General features: G+C 39.3%; 2 protein-coding genes across 5 annotated transcripts in view; one reads left to right on the forward strand and one right to left on the reverse strand.

The window, feature by feature from the left end:
• LOC127568283 (uncharacterized) overlaps window positions 1-7,064 on the reverse strand; it is a 54,889-nt gene extending 47,825 nt beyond the window's left edge. The window contains exon 1 of the mRNA XM_052011852.1: window positions 2,861-7,064. Within this exon, the coding sequence (XP_051867812.1) occupies window positions 3,255-6,431 (3,177 nt within the window). The 5' untranslated portion in view covers window positions 6,432-7,064 and the 3' untranslated portion in view covers window positions 2,861-3,254. The remainder of the gene's footprint in view (window positions 1-2,860) is intronic.
• Window positions 1-23,787, forward strand: part of fam20b (FAM20B glycosaminoglycan xylosylkinase) — a 131,958-nt gene that overhangs the window by 15,593 nt on the left and 92,578 nt on the right. For all 4 annotated transcript variants that reach the window (XM_052011853.1, XM_052011854.1, XM_052011856.1 and 1 more), the window contains exon 2: window positions 15,889-15,951. The gene's annotated coding sequence lies outside the window, so the exon portion shown is untranslated. The remainder of the gene's footprint in view (window positions 1-15,888; window positions 15,952-23,787) is intronic.

A 23,787-nucleotide genomic window follows, 5' to 3' on the forward strand; every position in this document is an offset into this window, starting at 1 on the left:
CTTTCCCTTGGGTTAGTGAGAAGGGTTTTGCAGAGTGGAGTGTGTTGAGTCAGATACTTAGGTCAATACTTTCCCAGAGTATCTATTTGTATTCTGTTGGAATTATTTGCAGCAGCTATTATAAAAGTGTAGCTTACTAGGGCATTCAAAAGGACAATGAAGGAACTGACATTTAAACAGGAAGTGCAGAGTTGATGATCAATCTTGGCTTCCTCTTGAGTGTCACCATCACGGAAGACTGTCCTTAGCCAACGTATTTTGCTCCATAATAATATTAAGAAATGTCTCAAAGCACCGGATACAGCTAAGGTTGTGGACCAGACAGCATTCCAGTTGCATTTCTGAATACTCGCCCACCAGGACTGGCTGTGCCTCTAAGCAAGCTGTTTTGGTGCATTTATGTGACAATGTAGAAAATTGCCTAGAAATAACTTATTCACTAAAAGCAGGACAAATTCAAAATGTGGACCAAGAAGACAAGATTGACTGCCCTTGACATATAACCACCTTCCCTTTATGTCCAGTGGTATTGCCGGGTCCCCCACCATCAATATCCTGGGCGAGGGTGGTGGGTGGGCCATCACTGACCAGAAACGCAACTGGACAAGCACTTCGGCTAAAAGAGCAGGTCAGAGGCTGGGTGTACTGCACTAAGTGAGTAACTTCGTCTCCTGATATCCTAAAGCATTTCAGCCATCAGCAAGCACCAAGTCAGTAGCATGATGAAATATTCTCCACTTACCGAGATGAATGTACCATCAACAGCATTCAAGAGTCTTGAGGCCACCCAGGGCAAAGCAGCCTACTTGGATTGATTGCCACCTCTTCCACAAATCTCAAAATTCATTCCCTCCACCACCAGCACATTGTGACTGCAATGTGTGTATGTCATCTGCAAAATGTACTGCAGTTACTTGCCAAGGCTACTCCAGGAGCAATTTGCAAACCCATGATATCTACCACCAAGAAAGATAAGGGCAGCAGTCACAGCATCCGGAGATGGAAATAGTTCTTGGCCTCCTCCACTGACAGGGTGAGGCTAAATGCAAACTAGAGGAACAGCACCTCCTATTCTGCCTGGACAGTCTACAACCCAATGGCATGAACACTGAAATTCTCCAATTTTGGGTAAACTGCTTCCACCACCCCCCCCCATCCCTTTTCTCTCTCCTCCTGATCTACCCAGTTCTTCCCGCACTCTACCTCAGCCCCCATCACCTTGTTTCTTTCCATTCCTTCACCCACTCCATCTGCCCATCACCCACACACTCCTCCCACTGATTCCCCTCCCCTACTATTCCCATTTTCCCTCCCCACTTCCCTCTCCTATCAGATTCCATCTTCAGCCCTTTGTCACTTCCACCTGTCGCCTCCCAGCCTCTGTCGCTATTTCCACTCCGCTGTCCTCCATTTGCCTATCGCCCCATCTCAAATGGATCCACTTGTTGCTTGCTAGCTCATGCTCCATCCCTTCCCCTCACCTTTTTATACAGCTATTTCCCCTCTATCTTTCAGTTCAGGTGAAGGGTCTTGACCTGAGGTATTCTCTGTCCATTTCTCTCTACGGATGCTGCCTGACCTGCTGAATTCCTCCAGCATCTTATTTTTTGCTCTCTGTGTTCTCGTTGTCTAGTAAGTAGCTTTCTTAAATCGACAGCATCCACGATGGTCTAAAATATAGCTTTTCTCCAATCTGCTTTGTGTCTGAAAGAGAATACTAATCAAATATAGCTATCTGTTACTTCCACAAAATGAATCCAAACTTTTGTGCAAAACAACTGTCAAAGTCTTGAAACCTTAAGGGGAAAAAAATATTTGGCCCATAGAGTAAATGATATAAAAGATGAAATGGATTTGTGACAGACAGTTCATCAGAATTTTTAACAGCATATCTGCAGCAGTTAAAGATTTCTAGCAATTTAAAGGTCTGTGATTTTAAAAATAAATCACTGAATGGTAGGTCTTTTACAATTAAGAAAAGGTTTGATAGGAGGGAAATGAAAAATCTGATTTTACATGGGTGAAAAGAGTAGGGGACATTAAATATTAAACTGATCACTTTTGATGCATGCATGAAAGAGGGGAATAGAATTGGGGACAGGATCAGTAGAATTTAGACAGAGTGGAGACTTTTGTAGAATATAAATATAATGTAGAGCAGTTGGAATGAATGGTATTTCTAGATCTGTAGATTTCATTTTATATTCATTTCTTCTATAGCCTTTCAGTGGCTAAAGGTTTTGTGATCAGTTCTTCATTAGTTTAAATTGGAAGACAAAATAGTCAAACACATGGAGAAGCTATTTAACCATGATGACTGTCCAGTTAGTCTCATTGCATGATTTTCCCCATTATCCCTGCACTTTTTCCCTTTTTAAGTATCTAATTCATTTTTGATACTCCTGAATCTGTTTCTACTATGTGTCACGAACCAGCAACAAAAGAAACACACTGAGCATGATTCAGTGTTAAAAACTATTTTATTAATCACTACTTATGATAATACGTAAAATAAAAGTTTAAAAAAATGTTAGTATGTTAGAATTCAAGAATGTTAAACCTCGAACGTTAACCCCAAAACTAAACTCTTCGTGTGTGTGTGTGACAAAGTCCAAAACTCCCAGTTCCTGAATGGTTCTTAAAGTTCAGTTCCGCAAGCCATAAGGTGAAACATGAGCAAGGGCTTCTTCAACAACCACCGTTGTCTGAAGATAAGATGTAGATGTAGAAAAACATAGAGAGAGTACATACGAAATCCAAATGTTCCACGATGGAACCCAAACGACACTTCAGTGTTTACTCGGTAGTGACTTCCTCACCCCGAAAAGCATCCGAACCGTGGTCGTCCACACACAAATACCTGTTTCCTTCTACAGGTCAGCAACAAAGTGAACTCCACCGGATTACTTCCAACTTCCATACATGGATTTCAGTGGCAAACACAGTTATTGTTTCTCATCCATCGATAGAGAAAACAAGCAGGCTGGTGTCTCTCTCCCTTCTCTCTCTCTCTTCTTCTTCTTCTTCAACAACGTCATTACGTCCTTTATCTTCTATTGACGTAAGCACGCCCCACACACACATACACACACACTCTCTATCTTAAAGGGACTTTCACTGAGTCCGTAACACCTCCCACCTAAAAAAAAAATTTTTCCAAGAAAATTTTAACCGCGCATACAGTTAGTAATGTTAATAATTATCATGCTACACAACTACAGACTATCAGATTAGTACAGATACATGTTTCCCATTTAACATCGGGAAAGACAATCAGCAATCACATTATCTTTGCCTTTAATGTGAGTTATCATGAGATCAAACTCTTGCAAAATTAAACTCCAGTTTAACAGCCTTCTGTTCTTGTTTTTGACTCGGCTCAGAAACACCAATGGGTTATGATCTGTATACACAGTCAATGGTTTCTGAGCGGTGCAAACATATACACTGAAATGTTGCAAGGCTAAAACAAGCGACAGTAATTCTTTCTCTATGGTGGAATAATTCTTTTGATGCTCATTAAATTTCTTTGAAAAGTAAGCTACAGGATGGTCAATATCATCAAGGTCACCCTTCTGCAACAACACAGCTCCTGCAGCTTCATCACTGGCATCTACTGCTAATGAAAATGGCTTTTCAAAGTCAGGTGTTCTGAGCACAGGATGGTAGCATAAAATGGCTTTCAGCTTCTCAAATGCTTCTTGACAAGAATCTGTCCAAACAAACTTTACTCCCTTCTTCAGAAGATTAGTTAGGGGAAGAGCAATATCAGCAAAACTTTTACAAAATTTTCGATAATATCCAACCATTCCCAAAAATCTTCTAACAGTCCTCGTACCTGTGGGAATAGGGAACTCAGATATTGCTTGAACTTTTGCCTGAACAGGAGCTTGCTTGCCTTGACCTACAACATAACCAAGATACGTCACAGTGGCATGGCCAAATTCACTTTTAGCCAAGTTAACTGTAAGGTTAGCCTTGGAAAGTCTTTCAAACAACCTTTCTAACGCAGAGATGTGATCTTCCCAAGTATCATTCCCAGTCACTAAGTCGTCAATGTAGGCATCTGTATGTTTTAACCCATGAATCACTGAATTAATCATTCTTTGAAATGTTGCCGGAGCATTTTTCATTCCAAATGGCAAAACATTGTATTCATACAATCCAGAAGGGGTTACAAAGGCTGAAATCTCCCGTCCTCTATCTGTTAATGGAACACACCAGTACCCTTTTAATAGGTCAATCTTTGTAAGAAATTTTGCCTTTCCCACTCTGTCTATGCAATCATCCACCCTAGGAATAGGGTAAGCATCTGACTTTGTTACAGCATTCACTTTCCTGTAATCTGTGCAAAATCTAACAGTTCCATTAGGTTTAGGTACAATAACACAGGGCGAACTCCAATTTGAAGTAGAATGTCTAATAATATCATTTTCCAACATGTATTTTATTTCCTGATCAACAAGTTTACTTTTTTCCACATTCATTCGATATGGGTGTTGTTTGATTGGTTTTGCATCCCCAACATCAACATCATGGGTAATTATCGATGTTCTGTTTGGAACATCTGGGAACAGATTTTTAAATTTTAAAATTAATTCTCTCATCTGTTGTTTTTGTGAAACTTGTAAATGGTCCAACTTCGTTTCAAGGTTCTCCAGGATATTTTGGTTTTTCAGTTTCGATGGAACAATATTTGGTCTAAATTGGCCTTCCTCAACATCAACATCAGGCATTCTGGAAACAACCTTTTCACCATCCACCAAGGCCACAACTGAATCCCTCTCATAATAAGGTTTTAGCATGTTTACATGACAGAGTTGTGTTTTCTTGCGTCTATCTGGTGTTTTGATTATATATGTTAGATCAGTCACTCGAGATTCAATAACATAGGGTCCAGAAAAACGAGCTTGCAAGGGATTATTTTGGCTAGGGAAAAATACCAATACCTTTTGCCCCACTGCGAATGTCCTAGGCCGAGCACGTCTATCAAAATATGTCTTCATTCTTATCTGGCTTGTTTTCAGATTCTCTCTCGCTAGCTGGCAGACTCTCTCCAACCGAGTTTTAAATTTTTGGACATAGTCCAACAGACTCAAGTGAACTTCCTCATTAACCCATTGCTCTCTTAACAACTCCAAAGGTCCTCTCACCCTATGTCCAAACACAAGCTCAAACAGACTAAATCCGATTGACTCCTGGATCGATTCTCTAACGGCAAACAAAAGTAAATGGATCCCTTCGTCCCAATCCTTGGTGTTTTCAAAGCAATAAGTCTTCAGCATATTTTTGAGAGTAGAATGAAATCTCTCCAGAGCTCCTTGAGATTCTGGGTGATATGCAGATGATACAATCTGCTTTGCTCCCAGCTCATAGACTATTTGTTGAAAAATTTTTGACATAAAATTACTACCTTGATCAGATTGGATTTCTTTTGGCAAACCAAACAAGGTAAAAAATTTTACAAGAGCCTTTGACACCGTCTTGGCCTTAATATTTCTAAGGGGTATTGCCTCTGGAAATCTAGAAGTGGCACACATGATGGTTAACAAATACTGATTTCCAGTCTTAGACTTTGGTAATGGGCCAACACAGTCCACAATCACCTTCGAAAAGGGTTCACCAAAAGCAGGAATTGGTTTCAAAGGAGCCACAGGGGGTTTTTGATTTGGTTTACCTACCATCTGACATGTGTGGCAGGTTCGACAAAACATCACCACATCTTTTCTCAAACCAGGCCAATAGAATTGTTTCAAGATCTTCCCTACAGTTTTATTCACACCAAAATGACCACCCAAAGGCATACTATGGGCCAGGTTTAAAATCTCATCCCTATAAACTTTTGGAACAACAACCTGATGAATAACTTCCCATTCCTCAGTAACAGGAACATGAGGAGGTCTCCATTTCCTCATTAACACTCCATTTTTGACATAGTATCCAGTTGGCACCTTTTCAATCTCCTCACATGAGAGTGCTTTTTCTTTCAATTCTGTCAACTCAGGGTCCTTTGTCTGTTCCACCATGAAATCCTTCCTCGACAAAGACAAATCTTTAAATTCAGGCTCACTGTAAGGATGTTGATCCTCCAGTGAAGACAGAAAAGTCTCAGATAAGGCATCAAAATTTTCTTCCTGTTTAGGACTGTCACAAGGAACTACATCAGACTGCACCGGACTGTCTGTCTTGGCTAATTCTTTAGCTCTAGCTCGAGTCACCGCACATGATGGGTAAACATCTGAATCATCCTCAGACTCATCAATCCTTGGTTTGGTTGTTAACCGTACCACAGGATCACTTTCTCCATTTGCAAGGTCATTTCCCAATAACAAAGAAACTCCTTCCACTGGCAAACTAGGTCTTATCCCTATCTCAACTGGTCCTTCTACGAACTTTGACTTTAAAATCACCCTGTGAAAAGGGACAGACATGGTCTCACCTGTAACGCCTCGTACTAGATTTACTTCACCAGTGTCACTTTCTTCACCAAAATTTAAAACACTGTCCAGCAAGAGAGATTGACTAGCCCCAGTATCTCTAAGAATTTTCACTGGCACCTGGGGTGACTCATCATTCAGTGAAACAAAACCCTCTGATACATACGAACGGAATTCTTTTCTCACCTCCTCCAACTTTTCCGCTTTTCCCTCTTGCAAGGACTGATCTTTAACAGCATCTCCTGAACCTTTTTGATTTTTAATTGCCTGAAAGCAAGCATTGGGCCCAGCTTCCTTCTTTTTCTTCAAAAGGGCACAATTAGATATCACGTGGCCAGGTTTCCTACAGTAATAACAAGTACGCTCAACAGGTTTCTCCAGCCCTGGCTTCTTTTCATCCTTTCCTTTTTGATTACCTCCCAATTTAATCTCCGGTTTACCTGGATTGTCTTTGTAACTCTTTTGAAAGGTTTTAGGTTGTCCCCATTTGGATTTATGGGTTAAAGCATAATCATCTGCCAACCTAGCAGTTTCTTGTAAAGTTTCCACTGCCTTTTCATTTAAATATGTTGTTAATTCAGCTGGAACACATCTTTTAAAGTCTTCCACCAGTATCAATTCTGTCAATTTATCGTAATCCCCATCTACATTTTTAGCCAGGCACCATCGTTCAAAACATATTCTCTTTCCATTGGCAAATTCCATATAAGTCTGATCTGCAGATTTCCTCAAGTCTCTGAATTTTTGTCTATAAGCCTCAGGGACCAATTCATAGGCCTTCAATATAGCTTGTTTTACCTTGGTATAATCAGCTGCATCCTCAACAGACAAAGCAGAATAAGCTTTTTGAGCTTTACCTTTAATCACACTCTGTACCATAAGAGCCCATCCTTTCCTTGGCCAGTTTGAACTCACAGCAACCTTTTCAAAATGTTGGAAATACTGATCAACCTGATCTTCTTCAAACGGAGGGACTAATCGAACCTCCCTGCTGGCTGAAAAACCATCATCAGAATCAGATTCCGAACTCCTACGCTTCATTTGTAACTCATGCTGCCTCTGTTTCTCCTTCTCCTCACTATCCAGCTCCATCCTCTTCAATTCCATCTGCTTCATTGCTAGATCAGCCTCTATCTTCATCTGAGTTAGCTTTTGTTCAGTCTCTAATTTCTTTTGTTCGGCCTCTAATCTCTTTTCCTCTCGTTCGGCCTCTAATTTATTTTGTTCTCATTCGGCCTCTAATCTCTTTTGCTCTCGTTCAGCCTCTATCTTTAACTGGGTTTGTTCTCGTTCAGCCTCTATCTTTAACTGGGTTTGTTCTCGTTCAGCTTCTATCTTTGCCAGCTGCACCTGTGCCTCAGAAATTGCTATTTCACTGCCAGGAAACTGTTTTAACACTTCCTTCTCAAACACCTTCTTTTCCACATAATGGCCAGCTATCAATCTCTGAATATCTGCCTTTCTCATAGACTGCTTTACTTCTGTAAGGTTTAGCCTTGTAGCAATCTTTATCAGATCATCCTTTTTCGCCACCTCCAATCCCTTTTGGGTTGGTGACTCCAAAAATGCCTTAATATCCATTGCTGCAGGTTTCCACACACACAAGCCAATTAAAAAGAATTTATCAGACCTCCCTCAAAAATCTTTGGATTGAATCTCGAACTAATCTCGTCAATCTGGGGTACAATCCCAGACGACACTCGTTAACCTTGGGAACTATCCCGGACGAGCCCCCAATTTTGTCACAAACCAGCAACAAAAGAAACACACTGAGCATGATTCAGTGTTAAAAACTATTTTATTAATCACTACTTATGATAATACGTAAAATAAAAGTTTAAAAAAATGTTAGTATGTTAGAATTCAAGAATGTTGAACCTCGAACGTTAACCCCAAAACTAAACTCTTCATGTGTGTGTGTGACAAAGTCCAAAACTCCCAGTTCCGGAATGGTTCTTAAAGTTCAGTTCCGCAAGCCATAAGGTGAAACATGAGCAAGGGCTTCTTCAACAACCACCGTTGTCTGAAGATAAGATGTAGATGTAGAAAAACATAGAGAGAGTACATACGAAATCCAAATGTTCCACGATGGAACCCAAACGACACTTCAGTGTTTACTCGGTAGTGACTTCCTCACCCCGAAAAGCATCCGAACCGTGGTCGTCCACATACAAATACCTGTTTCCTTCTACAGGTCAGCAACAAAGTGAACTCCACCGGATTACTTCCAACTTCCATACATGGATTTCAGTGGCAAACACAGTTATTGTTTCTCATCCATCGATAGAGAAAACAAGCAGGCTGGTGTCTCTCTCCCTTCTCTCTCTCTTCTTCTTCTTCTTCAACAACGTCATTACGTCCTTTATCTTCTATTGACGTAAGCACGCCCCACACACACATACACACACACTCTCTATCTTAAAGGGACTTTCACTGAGTCCGTAACATATGCTTTTAGAAAGCACATTCCAAATCATCATAACTTGCCATACCAAAATTTTTTCCAATATTCTTTGATTCTTTCATCAATTATCATAACTCTGTGCCTTCCTGTTATTGAACTTCCTGCTCTGCATCATCTCCAAGGTCTTTATGTACTTATAAGATAACAGTACCCACGAACTGGACAAAGTATTTCCCTTGAGGCCTAAACAGTGGGTTATAACTATTTATATCACTTTGTACTCCACACCTCTGCTTCTCTATCACAAGATCCCACATGGTTTTTTTTTCATATCCATCTCAACTTGTCCTGCTACCTTCCAAAATGTGTGCATGAATCCTAGGATCTCCAGTTCATTTCCTACAAGTTTCAAACAATATTTGCCTTGCAGTTGAGTACATTTTCTTTATATTACTATCTTCATTTCCCCTGATACTGAAAACAATGTTTAAAAGAAGAATTCTAGTATAAAATAATTTGGGTGCATACCATCTGCATTCATTAGTATGAAGAGAAAATTTTGAAGAACGGTGCTGTGTAGGGGAGATAATTGAAGGTGTGAGGTAATCAAACGATTTAAACCAATGGCTAATCATGGCTAAAAAGGATAAAAGATTTTCCATGTACTGGCATTCATGTCATCATGGCTGCTGTCATTCATAATATTGTGGCTAATACCATTCCTTAATCTCACTTTTTTTGCCCAAACCCTACATCCTCTGATTTATTTAATGTCCAAATATCTGTTGATTTTTCTCCTACAATACACAGTGACTGTGCTATCACGGTTTTAAATTTTTAAATTTTATTTACAGCGTGGTAACAGGCCCTTCCGGCCCAACTAGTCCGCGCTGCCCATTTTAAACCCAAATTAACCTACCCGTACGTCTTTGCAATGTGGGAGGAAACCGGAGCACCCGGAGGAAACCCATGCAGACGCGGGAGAATGTACAAACTCCTTACAGACAGCAACGGGAATCGAACCCCGATCGCTGGCGCTGTAATAGCGTCGCGTTAACCGCTACGCTACCATGTGTGAGGGTGGGGGAAATGCCAAAGATTTACATTTGCTGACGTGAAGAAATTTCTCCTTATCAACAATTTATCCTGAGATAAGTCCCTCAGATCCAGATTCTGTATTTAAAAAGAAAACTGCTTCTTGACACCTGCCTTGTTAATCCCTCTCACGATGACTACAACATGTATACGTCAATGATCCTGACACTTTAAAGGAAACATATTATTGCTTGAGTGAATATAAACTAAGTACAAATTATTTTTCTTTATAGCTACAGTTAACTTGTAAGGTATATTTTTCAAATAAAAAAGTGTTAATGACAGTATTCTTGGTCTAAAGCTATTCAACTTATTTAATAATATGGGGTTTTGACAATGAATTCCAATTGTTACTTTTTACATTTGCCCCATTCAAAATATTGAATGGTTTAGTTATCTTAGCAAAAAAATTGACTAAATTGATTGTAATTAAAGAATTAAGTTTCATTTATTCTAGAAGTTATTTGATACAGAATTTGAGAGTGACAATGGAGTTTGTGCACTGAACGAAAAATACTCTAGATTGGAAATTTGGTCGTAGTATCCATGAAAGATGGTTGGTGCTATGAAATGTTTTCTCTTGGAACCATTAGACCACCAGGCTGTGCTCCTTCTCCCTGCGTAAAAACAGAAGCTGAAATGGGAGGATCCAGTAAAGAAAGTCATACAGTGTTGGTCTGAAGAAATAGATGAGCTTCTACATGACTGCTTTGAGTCAGTGGACTGGTCCATGTTAAACGACTCAGCTGCCAGCCTAGATGAGTCTGTCACCACCATCACGGACTTCATCAGCAAGTGTGTTGAGGATTGTGTACCAAAGAGGACAAACTGGGTGTTCCCAAATCAGAAACCATGGATGAACTGGGAGATCCACTCCCTACTGAAGTCCAGGACTGCAACATTTTAATCAGGTGACCCTGACCTTTACAAGAAATTGAGATATGACCTCCGTAAAGCTATCAGAGATGCCAAGAGACAATATCAGTCCAAAATCAAGTCCCAGATCAGCCATCAGTCGTGGCAGGGTTTACATGCTATAATGGGCTACAAAACTAAGTCGGGAGCATTGTTGACAACCGTGCATCCCATTCTGTGTATGTTTTGAACAGAAGGGGATTGGTATGTCACCACCCACCCTGACAGTCACCAATGAACCTGAACCCATGGTCACTGTTGAGGACATAAGATCAGTCTTCCAGAGAGTGAACCCGTGGAAATCATCTGGCCCGGATGGTGTCCCTAGCCGTGTTCTCGGATCCTGTTCAGATCAGCTGGCGAGGGTATTTGCAGACATTTTTAACCTCTCCCTGCTTCAATCTGAGGTTCTCACCTGCTTTAAGAAGACCACCATCATCCTGGTGCCTAAGAAAAACAAGGTAATGTGCCTTAATGACTACCGCCTGGTGGCTCTGACATCCACCATCATAAAGTGCTTGGAGAGGCTGGTCACTGCACGCATTAACTCCAGCCTCCCGGAAAGCCTCGACCCACTGCAATTTGCCTACCATCGAAACAGGTCTATGGCAGATGCCATCTCCCTGGCCCTACACTTATCTCTGGAGCATCTGGACAGTAAAGGCACCTACGTTAGACTATTGTTTATTGACTACAGCTCCGCCGTCAATACTATAATTCCAAGCAAACTCATCACCAAACTCCGAGGCCTGGGACTCAACACCTCCCTCTGCAACTGGATCCTTGACTTCTGCAGTCATAAGGATAGGCAGCAACACCTCTGGCACGATGATTCTCAAGACTGTTACCCCACAAGGCTGTGTCCTCAGCCCCTACTCTACTCTCTGTACACTCATGACTGCGTGGCCAGATTCTGCTGTAATGCCATATACCAGTTTGCAGATGATACCAATGTAGTGGGCCGTATCTCAGATAATGATGAGTCTGAGTACAGGAAGCAGATAGAGAGCTTAGTGACATGGTGATATGTCAACAACCTTTCTCTCAATGTCAGCAAAACAAAAGAGCTGGTCAGTGACTTCAGGAAGGAGGGTGGTGCACATACACCTGTCTACGTCAACAGTGCTGAGGTCGAGAGGGTTGAGAGCTTCAAGTTCCAAGGAGTGAACATCACCAATAGCCTGTCCTGGTCCAACCACTTAGGCGCCATAGCTAAGAAAGCTCACCAGCACCTCTAATTCCTCAGGAGGTTAAAGAAATTTGGCATGTCCCACTTGACACTCATCAACTTTTATCGATGCACCATAGAAAGCATCCTAACTGGTTGCATCACAGCTTGGTATGGCAGCTGCTCTGTCCGGGATGGCAGGAAACTGCAGAGAGTGGTAGACACAGCTCAGTACATCACCATAACCAGCTTCCCCTCTATGGACTCTGTCTGTACTTCTCGCTGCCTTGGTAAAGTAGCCAGCATAATCAAAGGCCCCACCCACCCAGGACATTCTTTATTCTCCCCCCTCCCATCAGGCAGAAGATACAAAAGCCTGAAAGCATGTACCACCAGGCTCAAGGACAGCTTTCATGCTGCTGTTATAAGACTATTCTGTTCCCTAGTATGATAAAATGGACTCTTGACCTCTCAATCTACCTTGTTATCACCTTGCACCTTATTGTCTTCTTGCACTGCACTTTCTCTGTAGCTGTGACACTTTTAGTCCGCATTCTGTATTATTTTACCTTGTACTACCTCAATGCATTGTGTAATGAATTGATCCCTATGAACAGTACGCAAGACAAGTTTTTCACTGTACCTAGATATGTGACAAAAATAAATCGATTCCAATTCCATTATTGTTGGAGCTTGTGCCATGTTCAGCAAGGTGAAGTACTGAGACATGGTCCATCTTTTCTATTGGATCAGTGTACCTTGGCTCCAAATTGAAATTCCATCCTACTGTATCAGTGTGATGTTTATGTATTTGCCACATTAAGTAAACTGATAAGATAAGATCTTTATTAGTCACATGTACATCGAAACACACAGTGAAATACATCTTTTGCGTCGTGATTTTGGGGGGCAGCCTGCAAGTGTTGCCACGCTTCTGGTGCCAATATAGCATGCCCATAATTTCCTAACCTGTACGTCTTTGGAATGTGGGAGGAAACCAGAGCACCCGGAGGAAACCCACACGGACACGGGGAGAACGTACAAACTCCTTACAGACAGTGGCCAGATTTGAACCCGGGTTGCTGGTGCTGTAAAGCATTATGCTAACCACTATGCTACCGCGAAGAGCCATTGTGGTCTTAACAAATGTTATCAGTTTGATGCTGATTTTAGATGAAGTTTTATGCTTGGATATTCATACACAACAGTGAATTAAGACTGTCTGAATTAATTTCTTGTTGGTCAGTACAACCAAAAAACACAATGGCTTAATTTTAACCTAGATCATTGTGATAAAAGACCATTAGTGTACTGTTCAGCTTGCTTTGTATGCTGAGATACAGAGTATAATACACAATTGATTAAGTTGACAAAATGGAAGTTGATTCTGACAATTAGCAAAACAGGAAGCGCATTGGTATTTGGGGAAGTAATAATTATTCTGAGGAATCTGTAGCGGTTAGGCTTTACTTAATCAGTGGCATTGTGCATTGATAATAGATGGATCACCTGATGTTACAAATTAAAGATCTACATTGGCTCAAAGATGCAGCCAAAACACTGGTTGAACTGGAGTCCAAAAACAATGGTTGTCTAATTGAAGCCAAAAATGTATTGATTCAACCAAAAAATGATAAATCACATTTTCTCAAAAAAATGCGTGCTTTTTGTAAATCTGAGATTACAACACAAAATGCTGGAAATACTCGGGAAAGTCTGGCTGCATTTGTTGAAAAAAAATTAAATTATAAACCATTGGTGACCTTTTCTGAGAAGTGGGAAAAGTTGGAAATACGTGAGTTTTTAAGACGCAGGGAAGAGAGATCAGCAAGAAAGTTCTTTAATAGGGTGTAGGCAGAGGCAGAAGAAATCAAATCTTGAAAGGATTGATAAGGCAAGGTTAAAAGAGTGGTATTGAGACCAGGAAACAAAAACAGTCCAGAGGAGATTTTAATGAGGACATCAGAAATTGATGTTAAATACTGTTAATGCAGGAAATCTGAAATAGCAATGATGATTATATGAAACTGTTAAACTCTGTTAAATCTTGAAGCTTTTAATGTTCCTAGTCAAAAGGTGAGGTGTGGTTTCTCTACCTTACATTGACCTTTGTTGGAATGGTGCAGGAGGGCAGAGGAGTGAAGGAGAATTAAAAGGACAGACAACTGGAAGCTTGGAATCGTATATGCAGACTGAACAACAATACTCTGAAAAGCTTGGTCTTCCCAATGTGGAGACCATCTCAAAAGTTGTCTGATAAATTGAAATAAGTACAAGTAAATGGCTACGTCATGCAATGCAGACTTTTTGTTTTGTGGAGGAACATCTCTCTTTATGCAAGTATGATCCTGAGCTTTTAGTCACCTCTCACTTTAATTCTTCTTCCATTCCCACTCTGACTGCTGTTTTTCGTCTCTATTACATCAAAGTTTGATGTAAGTTCAAGGAACTGCTTATCGTATTTCAACAAGTTTCTTCAAAGAGTTCCAGACTCAGCATTGCTGATTATTTGAAGTTGCTGAATTCATTTAGATTTTAGAATTTTAGCATTCATTTTTTTAACTTATGTTAATTTCAGCTAATTATTCTCTTTTTCCCATTTGCGTAGTTTCCAGATTTCTGATTTTACAGGTCCATTTCCCACCCTTCACCTAGTACTGTCGTCCATTTTCTCAAATAAACTCTCTCTTTCCACCTATTAATGTCGCTCCCTTTTGTTCCCACCTCCTTTCATACTTTTTCTGCATCTTTATCCCTAACTTTTCTCAGTTCTGATTTTAAAAACTCATTAATCTGAAACATTAACTCTGTTTCTCTCTCTGTGGATTGACCCATTGAATATTTACAGCATTTTGTATTTTAATTCCTGTTGAATAACACTTTGGCAAGATGTTCTAGTTGACTATCATTACTGTCCATTAATAGTTCTCTCCCAATAAATTTTCAGATATTGAAGAAAGTTGAGGAATCTGGGGTTTATGTTGGAAAGTAGTGTTGAGCTTAAAGGTCAGCCACTATTTTACCGAATATCAGAGAAGACCAAATAGCCTATTTGTGCATCTGTTTCTTATCATCTTAAATGCAATTTTCTTTTTGAAATTCAGTAAGAAAATTCAGTGTTTGTTTGCCATCCCACCCAGATCAGAAGGTTTAGGAGAATGGTGTTGAGCTGTTGAAGGCATTTGCAAGAATATTTCAAAGCACTTTCCCAAAAGCCTTGAGTGGATCCCAGTCGGCTGACAAAAATTGTGTTTCGCTGAACCTAATTAAATCTGTCTGGTGTTTTATAGATCTCTGTTTAATAACCTCCCTCCTTGAAGCATGACAAAAGCAGCAATTTTGAATACTGAATATGACTTTTGTCGTCACATAGATTGAAAAGCCCAGTTGCTGCTGTATGCACTTGAACTCCTGTTAAACTGTGATGATTTAGACTTGACCAATTGACAGTTCACATTCAAGTACTTCACAGCTTTGAGGATTAGAGTAATGGGATTTTGTTGGAGGTGAAGCTAAATAAAGCAGTAACTCCAACTCTATGCCGGATGTCTTCATAACAACTATGAGTTAATGGCAGTCTTCGTAGTTTCTTTTTGTGACTGATTTGGCTTGGATAGCCATCAATATAATTTAAGTGGGACACTCCAAAACTAAGCTATCTTGGGGAACTCTTAAAATCTATTAAATGAATGATTGATATATTCCAACCTCAAACAGAGTTTGAGTGAAAAGGGTGAGTAAGGGGGTTTGTGGTAGGTAGGATGAAGATCTAAGGGAAGTAGTAATGCCTTTTCAGTCCAAAAAAAAAGTTAATTTTCTTGCATATAATGCAGCTTTTGGCATTCAGATATTTGTTGTTTTAATTTCAGGGCCAGTGTGATGAGTTGAACTTGCAAGCAATATGACAACAAAGGAAGGGTGAATTTTTTTTGGTGAGTACTTGTGGAACATAATAACTTATTATTATTGTGCCGCCCCAGTGGGCTATTATTAACACAATATTTTTTAAAATTTGGGTAAAAATGAAAGAATTTTACAAATATATTTTTATTATAATGGTGTATTCACTCTAAATGATTTGTAAAACTGGGAAATGAGATGTGAGCTGAGAAAGGTATTAAGCAGGGCCTGCCTTGACATCAGTAAGTTCCAGAGAATTTAATGGGGGTAAATGTCTAAGTTTGCTGCAGATGTTTTAGTTTTGGTGCAGAGTGCTAATTGTTCTTGGACTTGATACATTTGGGTAGACTTATTACAAAAATATGCTCTCACTAGCCATAACATTGCATGCAGGACTTTGAGGAGTCCTCTCCCAAGTCTCATGATCCCTAAATGGATATCTTTTCTTGCACCAGTTATTCAGTAAAGTCGTGAGAAAATACCACCAGAACAACTCTTAATATGAAGTTGTTTTGATTTACAGATAGCAAATGTATATAAAGGAAGTTATTGCTAAATTATACCTTGATTCAACCTAGTTCATAGGAATCTTAGAATATTTATGACATGGAAGTTGGCAATTATCACATTTTGTTTGCGCCAGTCTTAAAGTCATACAACACAGAAATAGCTTTTTGGCCCACAATGTCTCTGCTCACCATCAAGTACCCATGTAGACTAATCACATTGACCACGACTTGATCCATAGCCTATTTTCCCTTGTCCAGATGCTTCTTAAATGTTGTGGGAGTACCTCTGTCAGGCAGTGCAGTCCTTACTTCAACCACTCTCTAGATGTAAAAAAAAGTTCTTTCTTGGATCCTTTCTAAATATCTTACTATAAACTAACATCCTCTCGTCTTGGACACCTCTACCGTGGGGTAACATTTCTTACTGTCTATCTTGTCTATGCCTCTAAGATCTATCCAACTTAATCCCACCTTCCAGTACCAAGTCCGTATCCCTGCAGGTCACAGCTGTTCACATTTAAATGTGATGAAGGTTTCTGCCTCCCACCACATGTTCAGTCAAGAGTTTTCCAAATCCTTACCACCATGTGGGTGGGCAAAAAAAACTTTCCCCATCTCCCCACCAATCCTTCTATCAATTTCCTTAAGTCTATGCTGACTGGTTATTGACTCTTTAATGAGGGGAGGTGGATACTGCTTATTTTATCAAGGCTACTCAAAATTTTATACACTTTAATTGAATCCCTTCAGGCTCCAGTGTTTCAAAGAAAACAACCCTAGCTTATTCAAGAGACATGAGAGACTGCAGTTGCTGGAATATGGAGCAAAAAACAAACTGCTGGAGGAACTCAGCAGGTCAAGCAGCATTGGTGAAGGCAAAGGGATGGTCAATGTTTAATGTCGAGACCCTGCATCAGGAATGAGAGTGTAGAGGAAAGATGGCCAGTCTAAAGAGGTGAGCAGGAGGGATGAGATGGTGAGGTGGGGGATGATTGACAGATGGAGCCATCTGGGGGAGGGGGGAGTTTCGAGATGGAGGCTGGTGGATGATTGGTAGAAATAGATAAGGGAAAAAAATAAGCAGAGGGATCCTGTGGGAAGAGGGGAGGGGGAAGGTAGAGACGAGGATCACCTCCCAGCCTCCATCTCTACCATGCTCCTCTCCTCCCCCGGCTCCGTCTGCTCATTTTTTTTCCCTTATCTGTTTCCACCTGACATCCACCAGCCCCTGTCTCAGAACTAACCCTTCTCCCACTCTACCTGACTCCATCTACCCATCATCACCCACCTCACCTCTCCTTATTCCACCTATCACCTACCAACCCCCATCTTATCCCTCCCTCTCACTTCTTTATATTGATTATCTTCCCTCCACACTCTCAGTCCTGATGAAGCGTCTCGACCTTAAATGTCGACCATCCCTTTGCCTCCTCAGATGTTGCTTGACACGCTGAGCTGCTCTGCCATTTGTTGCCTTAGCTTATTCCATTTTTTTTTAATCAGAGCTGCAACTTTACAGTCCAAGTAACATTCTCGTAAATCTCCTCTGCATCGTCTCCAGTGCAATCACATTTTCTGTATGTGGTGAACAGATTGCACAGTACTTAACCTGTAACTTAACTAGTGTTGTATTTAGTTCCAGCCTAACCTCCCTGCTCGTATATTCTCTGTTTTCAGCCAATAAGAGAAAGCATCCCCTATGACTTTTTAACCATCATACTGACTTGTTTTCTTACCTTTTAAGGATCTTGCATTTACATTTAAAGTTGAAACTTACATTCAAGGTCCCTTTGTTCCTCTGCATGACTGAGTAACCTGCCACTTATTATGTATTTCCTTGCCATGTTGCACTTCCCCAAATGCATTTCCTTGTATTTCTCTGAATTAAGTTCCACGCCACTCTTACCCAATAGATCAGACCATCCATACTTTCCTGCAGTCTGAATTTCCTCCTCACTGTCAAGCACAGTGCAATATTTATAATCTACTAACTTTCTTATCATATACAAATCATTAATATATATTATATTCTTTAGGTCCAAATAATTAATCTAATTTGTAAGTAACAAGGGACCTAAAGCACCCCGTTGAACCAGAACAGCTTCCAGTCACAAAAACACCCATTAATCATTACCCTTTGCTTTTTATTACTGAATCAGTAGTAAAATAATTTGCCACCTTCCCTTGGATCCTGTGGGCTTTTACCACTTTCACGAGCTTACCATGTGGGACCTTGTCAAAATCCACGTAGACTGGATCAAATGCACTGTCTACATTGACCCTCCTTGTCATTTCTTCAAAATTTTCAATCACCTTTGTTGGACGTGACCTTTTCTTTTCAAATCCTCGTTGACCTTGATTAATCTGTGCTTTTCTGAATAAAGGCTTATGTGAGCCCTTAGAATAGTTTCCAATAATTTTTCTGCCACTGAAGTTAAATTAATTGCCCTATAATTACTTGTTTTATCCTTCTTTTAAACCATGTTACATCTTCAACAGTCTTTTAATCCTCCAGCACCATTCTGGAGTCTGGGAGGATTGAAAAGTGATTGCTGGAATTTCTGCAATTTCCTCTGGGATATGTTTCATTTGAGCCTGGTGCAAAGATTTGCAAAGATGCTAAAATGGAGATGATGCAGAAAGATATTTTGCTATATTTAAATACCTCAAAGTGTGAAGGATGTCCTATAGAGATGGTCAATGGAGTAAAATGGTATTTAAAAAAAAGAGCATCTCAAAAAAAATTCAAGTAAAACCAATTCATTTAAAATATTTTAAGATGGTCTGATTTTATGAGTGTTCTCATTCACTTTTAAGTATTGTAGTTCAATAACACAGATGAAAATACTTTTGATCTCCACGTCTATGTCAGTTATAAACATTCGTAAAAATAACTTCAAGTACCATGTCACGTATGATAATTAAAATAATACGTTGTGAATTATTGTTTTTAAGTATTAAGTAAGTAAACTTTTAAAATGTTTTGATGACATTGTAATGCTGACAGCTTTCTTTTCTACCTGAAGTGGAATATTTCCCTGAACCCATCATACTCCCTATAATGATTAAATGTGGATTTGCTAAGTGCATTTGATTGTGAATTAAATCCATTTGTAATATTGAATTCCTGGAATATTTAACTGAACAATGGTCACCAATTTTAATTGTGTGAAATGTTATTATGTGTTTTATTTTTGCTTTTATAAGTATAAACTGCTTAAATTTATAAAAGATTTGCTGAAGGGAGGAATCACCTAATATTTGGAAGTAGTCATATCTTCCAGAGTTGTATTTACTTTGAGGGCAGAGTTCAGGTTAATTTAAAGTTTTTTTCCTGCTCTATAGACTGTGAGAATAAATCTATAATACACCTAGACTGTGAGAATAAACCATTGCGTTGTTGAAGCAACATTTGAAATAAAATGGAGTTAGCTATTGTTACCATAGTATTTTGGCATTACTGTTTATGTTTATTGTTTAACCTGTCTATAATGTATTTTTTTTGTATTGACATTTTGCTATAGAAATAACCTTGAGGCTAATGGCACTGAATGTTATTCAAGTGTAAATCATACAGTAACTTTCCCAGATAAATGTGTAAATTGCTGTCTTAGTTGCCTTGATACCCTGGAAGCTTCCCTGTCATACTAATAACTGCAAAATTCATTTATTTATTTGAGTGGAAGATGCTCAAGTGAAAGATACCATTAATGCCAGAGAAAAGTTCAGGTTTATTTGTTTCAAGCAAAAGGAAAATTTTAATCATGTGATAAGGTTTAATCATGCTATACGACATCTCAGATGTGGAGTATCATTCCTTTAGATTTTTATTGTTAGATGATTAGGAACTTTCATTTTTTTTCTTTAATCTAGTTTGATCTCATTTTTCATCTGTCTCTATTTCATTTCTGGACTTTTTTTTGATACTGATGTGACTATTATGATTAAATCCTGATATGTACTTTACACTCAATGATTTTTTTCGGTCATGTTAGTTAAGGAGATTCACAGCTCTCTGGTATGCTGGAAATCTGAAATAAAAACAAAAAATGCTGGAAACGCTGGAAATGAAACAGTTAACACTTCAGGTCTAGGTTCCTCCTTCAGAAGTGGGATTAAGAGGAAAATAATGAGTTTATTTTAGATAGCAGAGAAAGTGTAGGAGGAATAGGGAGAACGAAGGAAATGTATCTGATCGGGCTAGACCTTAACGTGACAATTAAGAAACAGCTAAGGTTAGATGAAGCTTCTTTGTCCGTGTAATATATCCCTGATGTTAAGGCTGTGGGACGCACTCAGCAGACAGAAGGTACAAAACGAAATAGAAAAACTGAGCCAAAAATAATGACCAGCGGAAATGGTTGGTTCTGATACAGGCAGAAAGGAAGTCAGCTATCTAAACTTGAAGAATTTGATATCGAGTCCTACAGGCTACAATGTGCCCAGACAGAAGATGAAGTGCTCTTCCTCTAACTTGCATTGCGCCTTGTTGTGATAGTGCAGGAAGCCAGACAGAAAGATCAGGGTGGGGATGGGATGAGGAATGAAAATGGCATACATTGAGAAGCTTGGCGTCACTCTGGGCTGAATGCACGTTCTCCACAAAATGATCACCTAATCTGTGTTTGGTTTCTCCACTGAAGAGAAGGCTACATTACAAACACCGAATGCATAATGCTGGATTGGAAGAAGAACAAGTGAATTTCTGCTTCACTTTGAAAGACTGCTTCCTGGATGGTGGGAAGGGATAAGGTAACAGGATCAGTGTTGCCCTGCCTGCAGTTACATGTGAATGTGCCCTAAGAGAGAAAGTGGTAGGTGGGAATGGAAGAGTGGACCAGGAAGTCATAAAGGGAGCAATTCCTATGAAATACTGAAAGGAAAGGGGAACGGATTGGTGAAATTACAAAAGGACCTGCAGAATGTTTCTAGCATTTTCTGTTTTTATTTCAGATTTCCAGCATCTCCAGTTTTTATTGAATTTCATTCACAGCTCTGGCTTATTTATACAATTCCCAGATAAGTGTAGAGATGCTGAACCAAATTGACTTTTCTATTTACAGTCATTTTTGTTTTAGTGCAGAATTTGAAAGTAAGTCTGTGAATATGTTTAATAAATAGTTGACTGAGAAAAAATTGATAATTTACAACCATCTCTTATGTTAATCTGCAGAGATTACTTGGGTCATCTTCATTGAGCCTAGGACCTATAAAATTTTGTAGGAAATACCAAGCATAGGATTTACTAAACAAATTATAAATTATCATAAATATGTGTAATGTTTCTTTGATTTACACAGTCAATTTTTGTTAAAGCTGTTATTTCTGGTTAACATTGCAGCTTTTTAAGGTAGCTCCTGATGTCAATTATACATTTATATTTAAAAACAAATCTCTAGTATAAGCAAATTGAACTTATTTAAGTAACATTGCCCATAAGGATAAATTGCACCTCAGTTGCCTTCAGTTACTCAAAGCAACTGAATTCAGATTGGTTGGAGAGACAAGTGGGAGGAAAGAAATTGTCGAGGTTTTGGGTCAAAACCTGCTGAGTTCCTTCAGCAGATTGTTTGTTGCTCAAGATTGGTTAAAACCTGAGTTCAGTTTGCTCACCTGTCATGTTGAACTAGAAATGAGGTGGGAAAGTATCACAGAAGAATTATCGGGCACAAATCAATCATTGTACCCAAGCCAATGTTACATCTTCCAAAAATCCTTCACTATTTAAGGTAACTCTTTAAAAAGTAGAATGCTGCGTGCAATCAATTTGCGTCATTTTACCAAAGCTTAGAATTAAAGTGTGCTGTCTGGAGGGGATTGATATGAATGTTTGGATAATAAAATGGGATCATTGTAGGATTAGTGAGGTTGGATGCTTAATGTTTGGCGTGGTCTGAACACCCTGTTTCCTTGCTCTATGATATCTGCTGGTTCCCCATTGAATTGTTAATTAATTTGTAAGACATAATTTCCTTTCCATAAAACCATGCCACTTCTGCAAAATTATGATCTTCCAAGAGTTCTGTGACCATTTATTAACAGATTATAGCATTTTCCCAAAGATTTAAATCAACTGGATTGTTTTGTTCTTGTGGAGGCCTCTTCTTTGAATGTTGATAAAAGGAAATATTGTGTTCCTGCCTTGTACTTCTTATCCTCCGCCATTACCACCAGTCAGTCACATCTCTCTCCTTGTTACCCTTCCCACTCATTCTGATCCTGTAGCTTATACATGGAGGAGAAAAAAAAACCACAATTTTTTGAAAAATTTTATGAATGGGAAATAGCAGTGACATATTCCCAGGATCTGGGGAATGAAGTGGGTGAGTAACATGTCTCAATGGGGGAGCTTGAGGGGAATGGTGATCAAAAAATCATTATGTTTAGTTATGGAAAGAACTAATGAAAAATCAAATGTGTGATTACACAAATGGACAGGTAATTTCTGTGTACAGGCAGGGAATAGAGGGATAGGGACCATGTGCAGGCAGATGGGATTAGTTTAGATTGCCGTCATGGTCAGCGCAGACGTGGTTGGCTAAACGGCCTGTTCCTGTGCTGTACTGTTCCATGTTCTATGTTATTAACATTCTGTTGTTGTTAAAGCTTTTATGATCTATTGATTTCCCATACCTAACACTTTACCTTTTAAAAAATATTTTCTTATGTTATTGTCTACAATCCATCATTGCAATATTCAACTGGAGTTTATATATCTCCCCAGTGTTCAATATTTTTGTGATTATTCAGGAGAGCCTGGAATGGCAGAATTTAATGTTATATACAGTGGCATGCAAAAGTTTGGGCACCCCTAGTCAAAATTTCTGTTACTGTGAATAGTTAAGTGAGTAGAAGATGAACTGATCTCCAAAAGTCATAAAGTTAAAGATGAAACATTCTTTTCAACATTTTAAGCAAGATTAGTGTATTATTGTTTTGTACAATTTTAGAGTGGAAAAAAGGAAAGGAGCACCATGCAAAGGTTTGGGGACTCCAAGAGATTTGAGCTCTCATAACTTTTACCAAGGTCTCAGACTTTCATTAGCTTGTTAGGGCTATGGCTTGTTCAGTCATCATTAGAAAAGGCCAGGTGATGCAAATTTCAAAGTTTTATAAATATCCTGACTTCTCAAACCTTGTCCCAACAATCAGCAGCCGTGGGCTCCTCTAAGCAGCTGCCTAGCACTTTGAAAATTAAAATAAATGATGCCCACAAAACAGGAGAAGGCTATAAGAAGATAGCAAAGCGTTTTCTTATAGCTGTTTCCTCAGTTCATAATGTAATTAAGAAATGGCAGTTAACAGGAACAGTGGAGGTCAAGTTGAGGTCTGGAAGACCAAGAAAACTTTCCGAGAGAA

Source organism: Pristis pectinata, chromosome 3, assembly GCF_009764475.1.
Source record: "Pristis pectinata isolate sPriPec2 chromosome 3, sPriPec2.1.pri, whole genome shotgun sequence".
Taxonomy (NCBI): Eukaryota; Metazoa; Chordata; class Chondrichthyes; order Rhinopristiformes; family Pristidae; genus Pristis; species Pristis pectinata.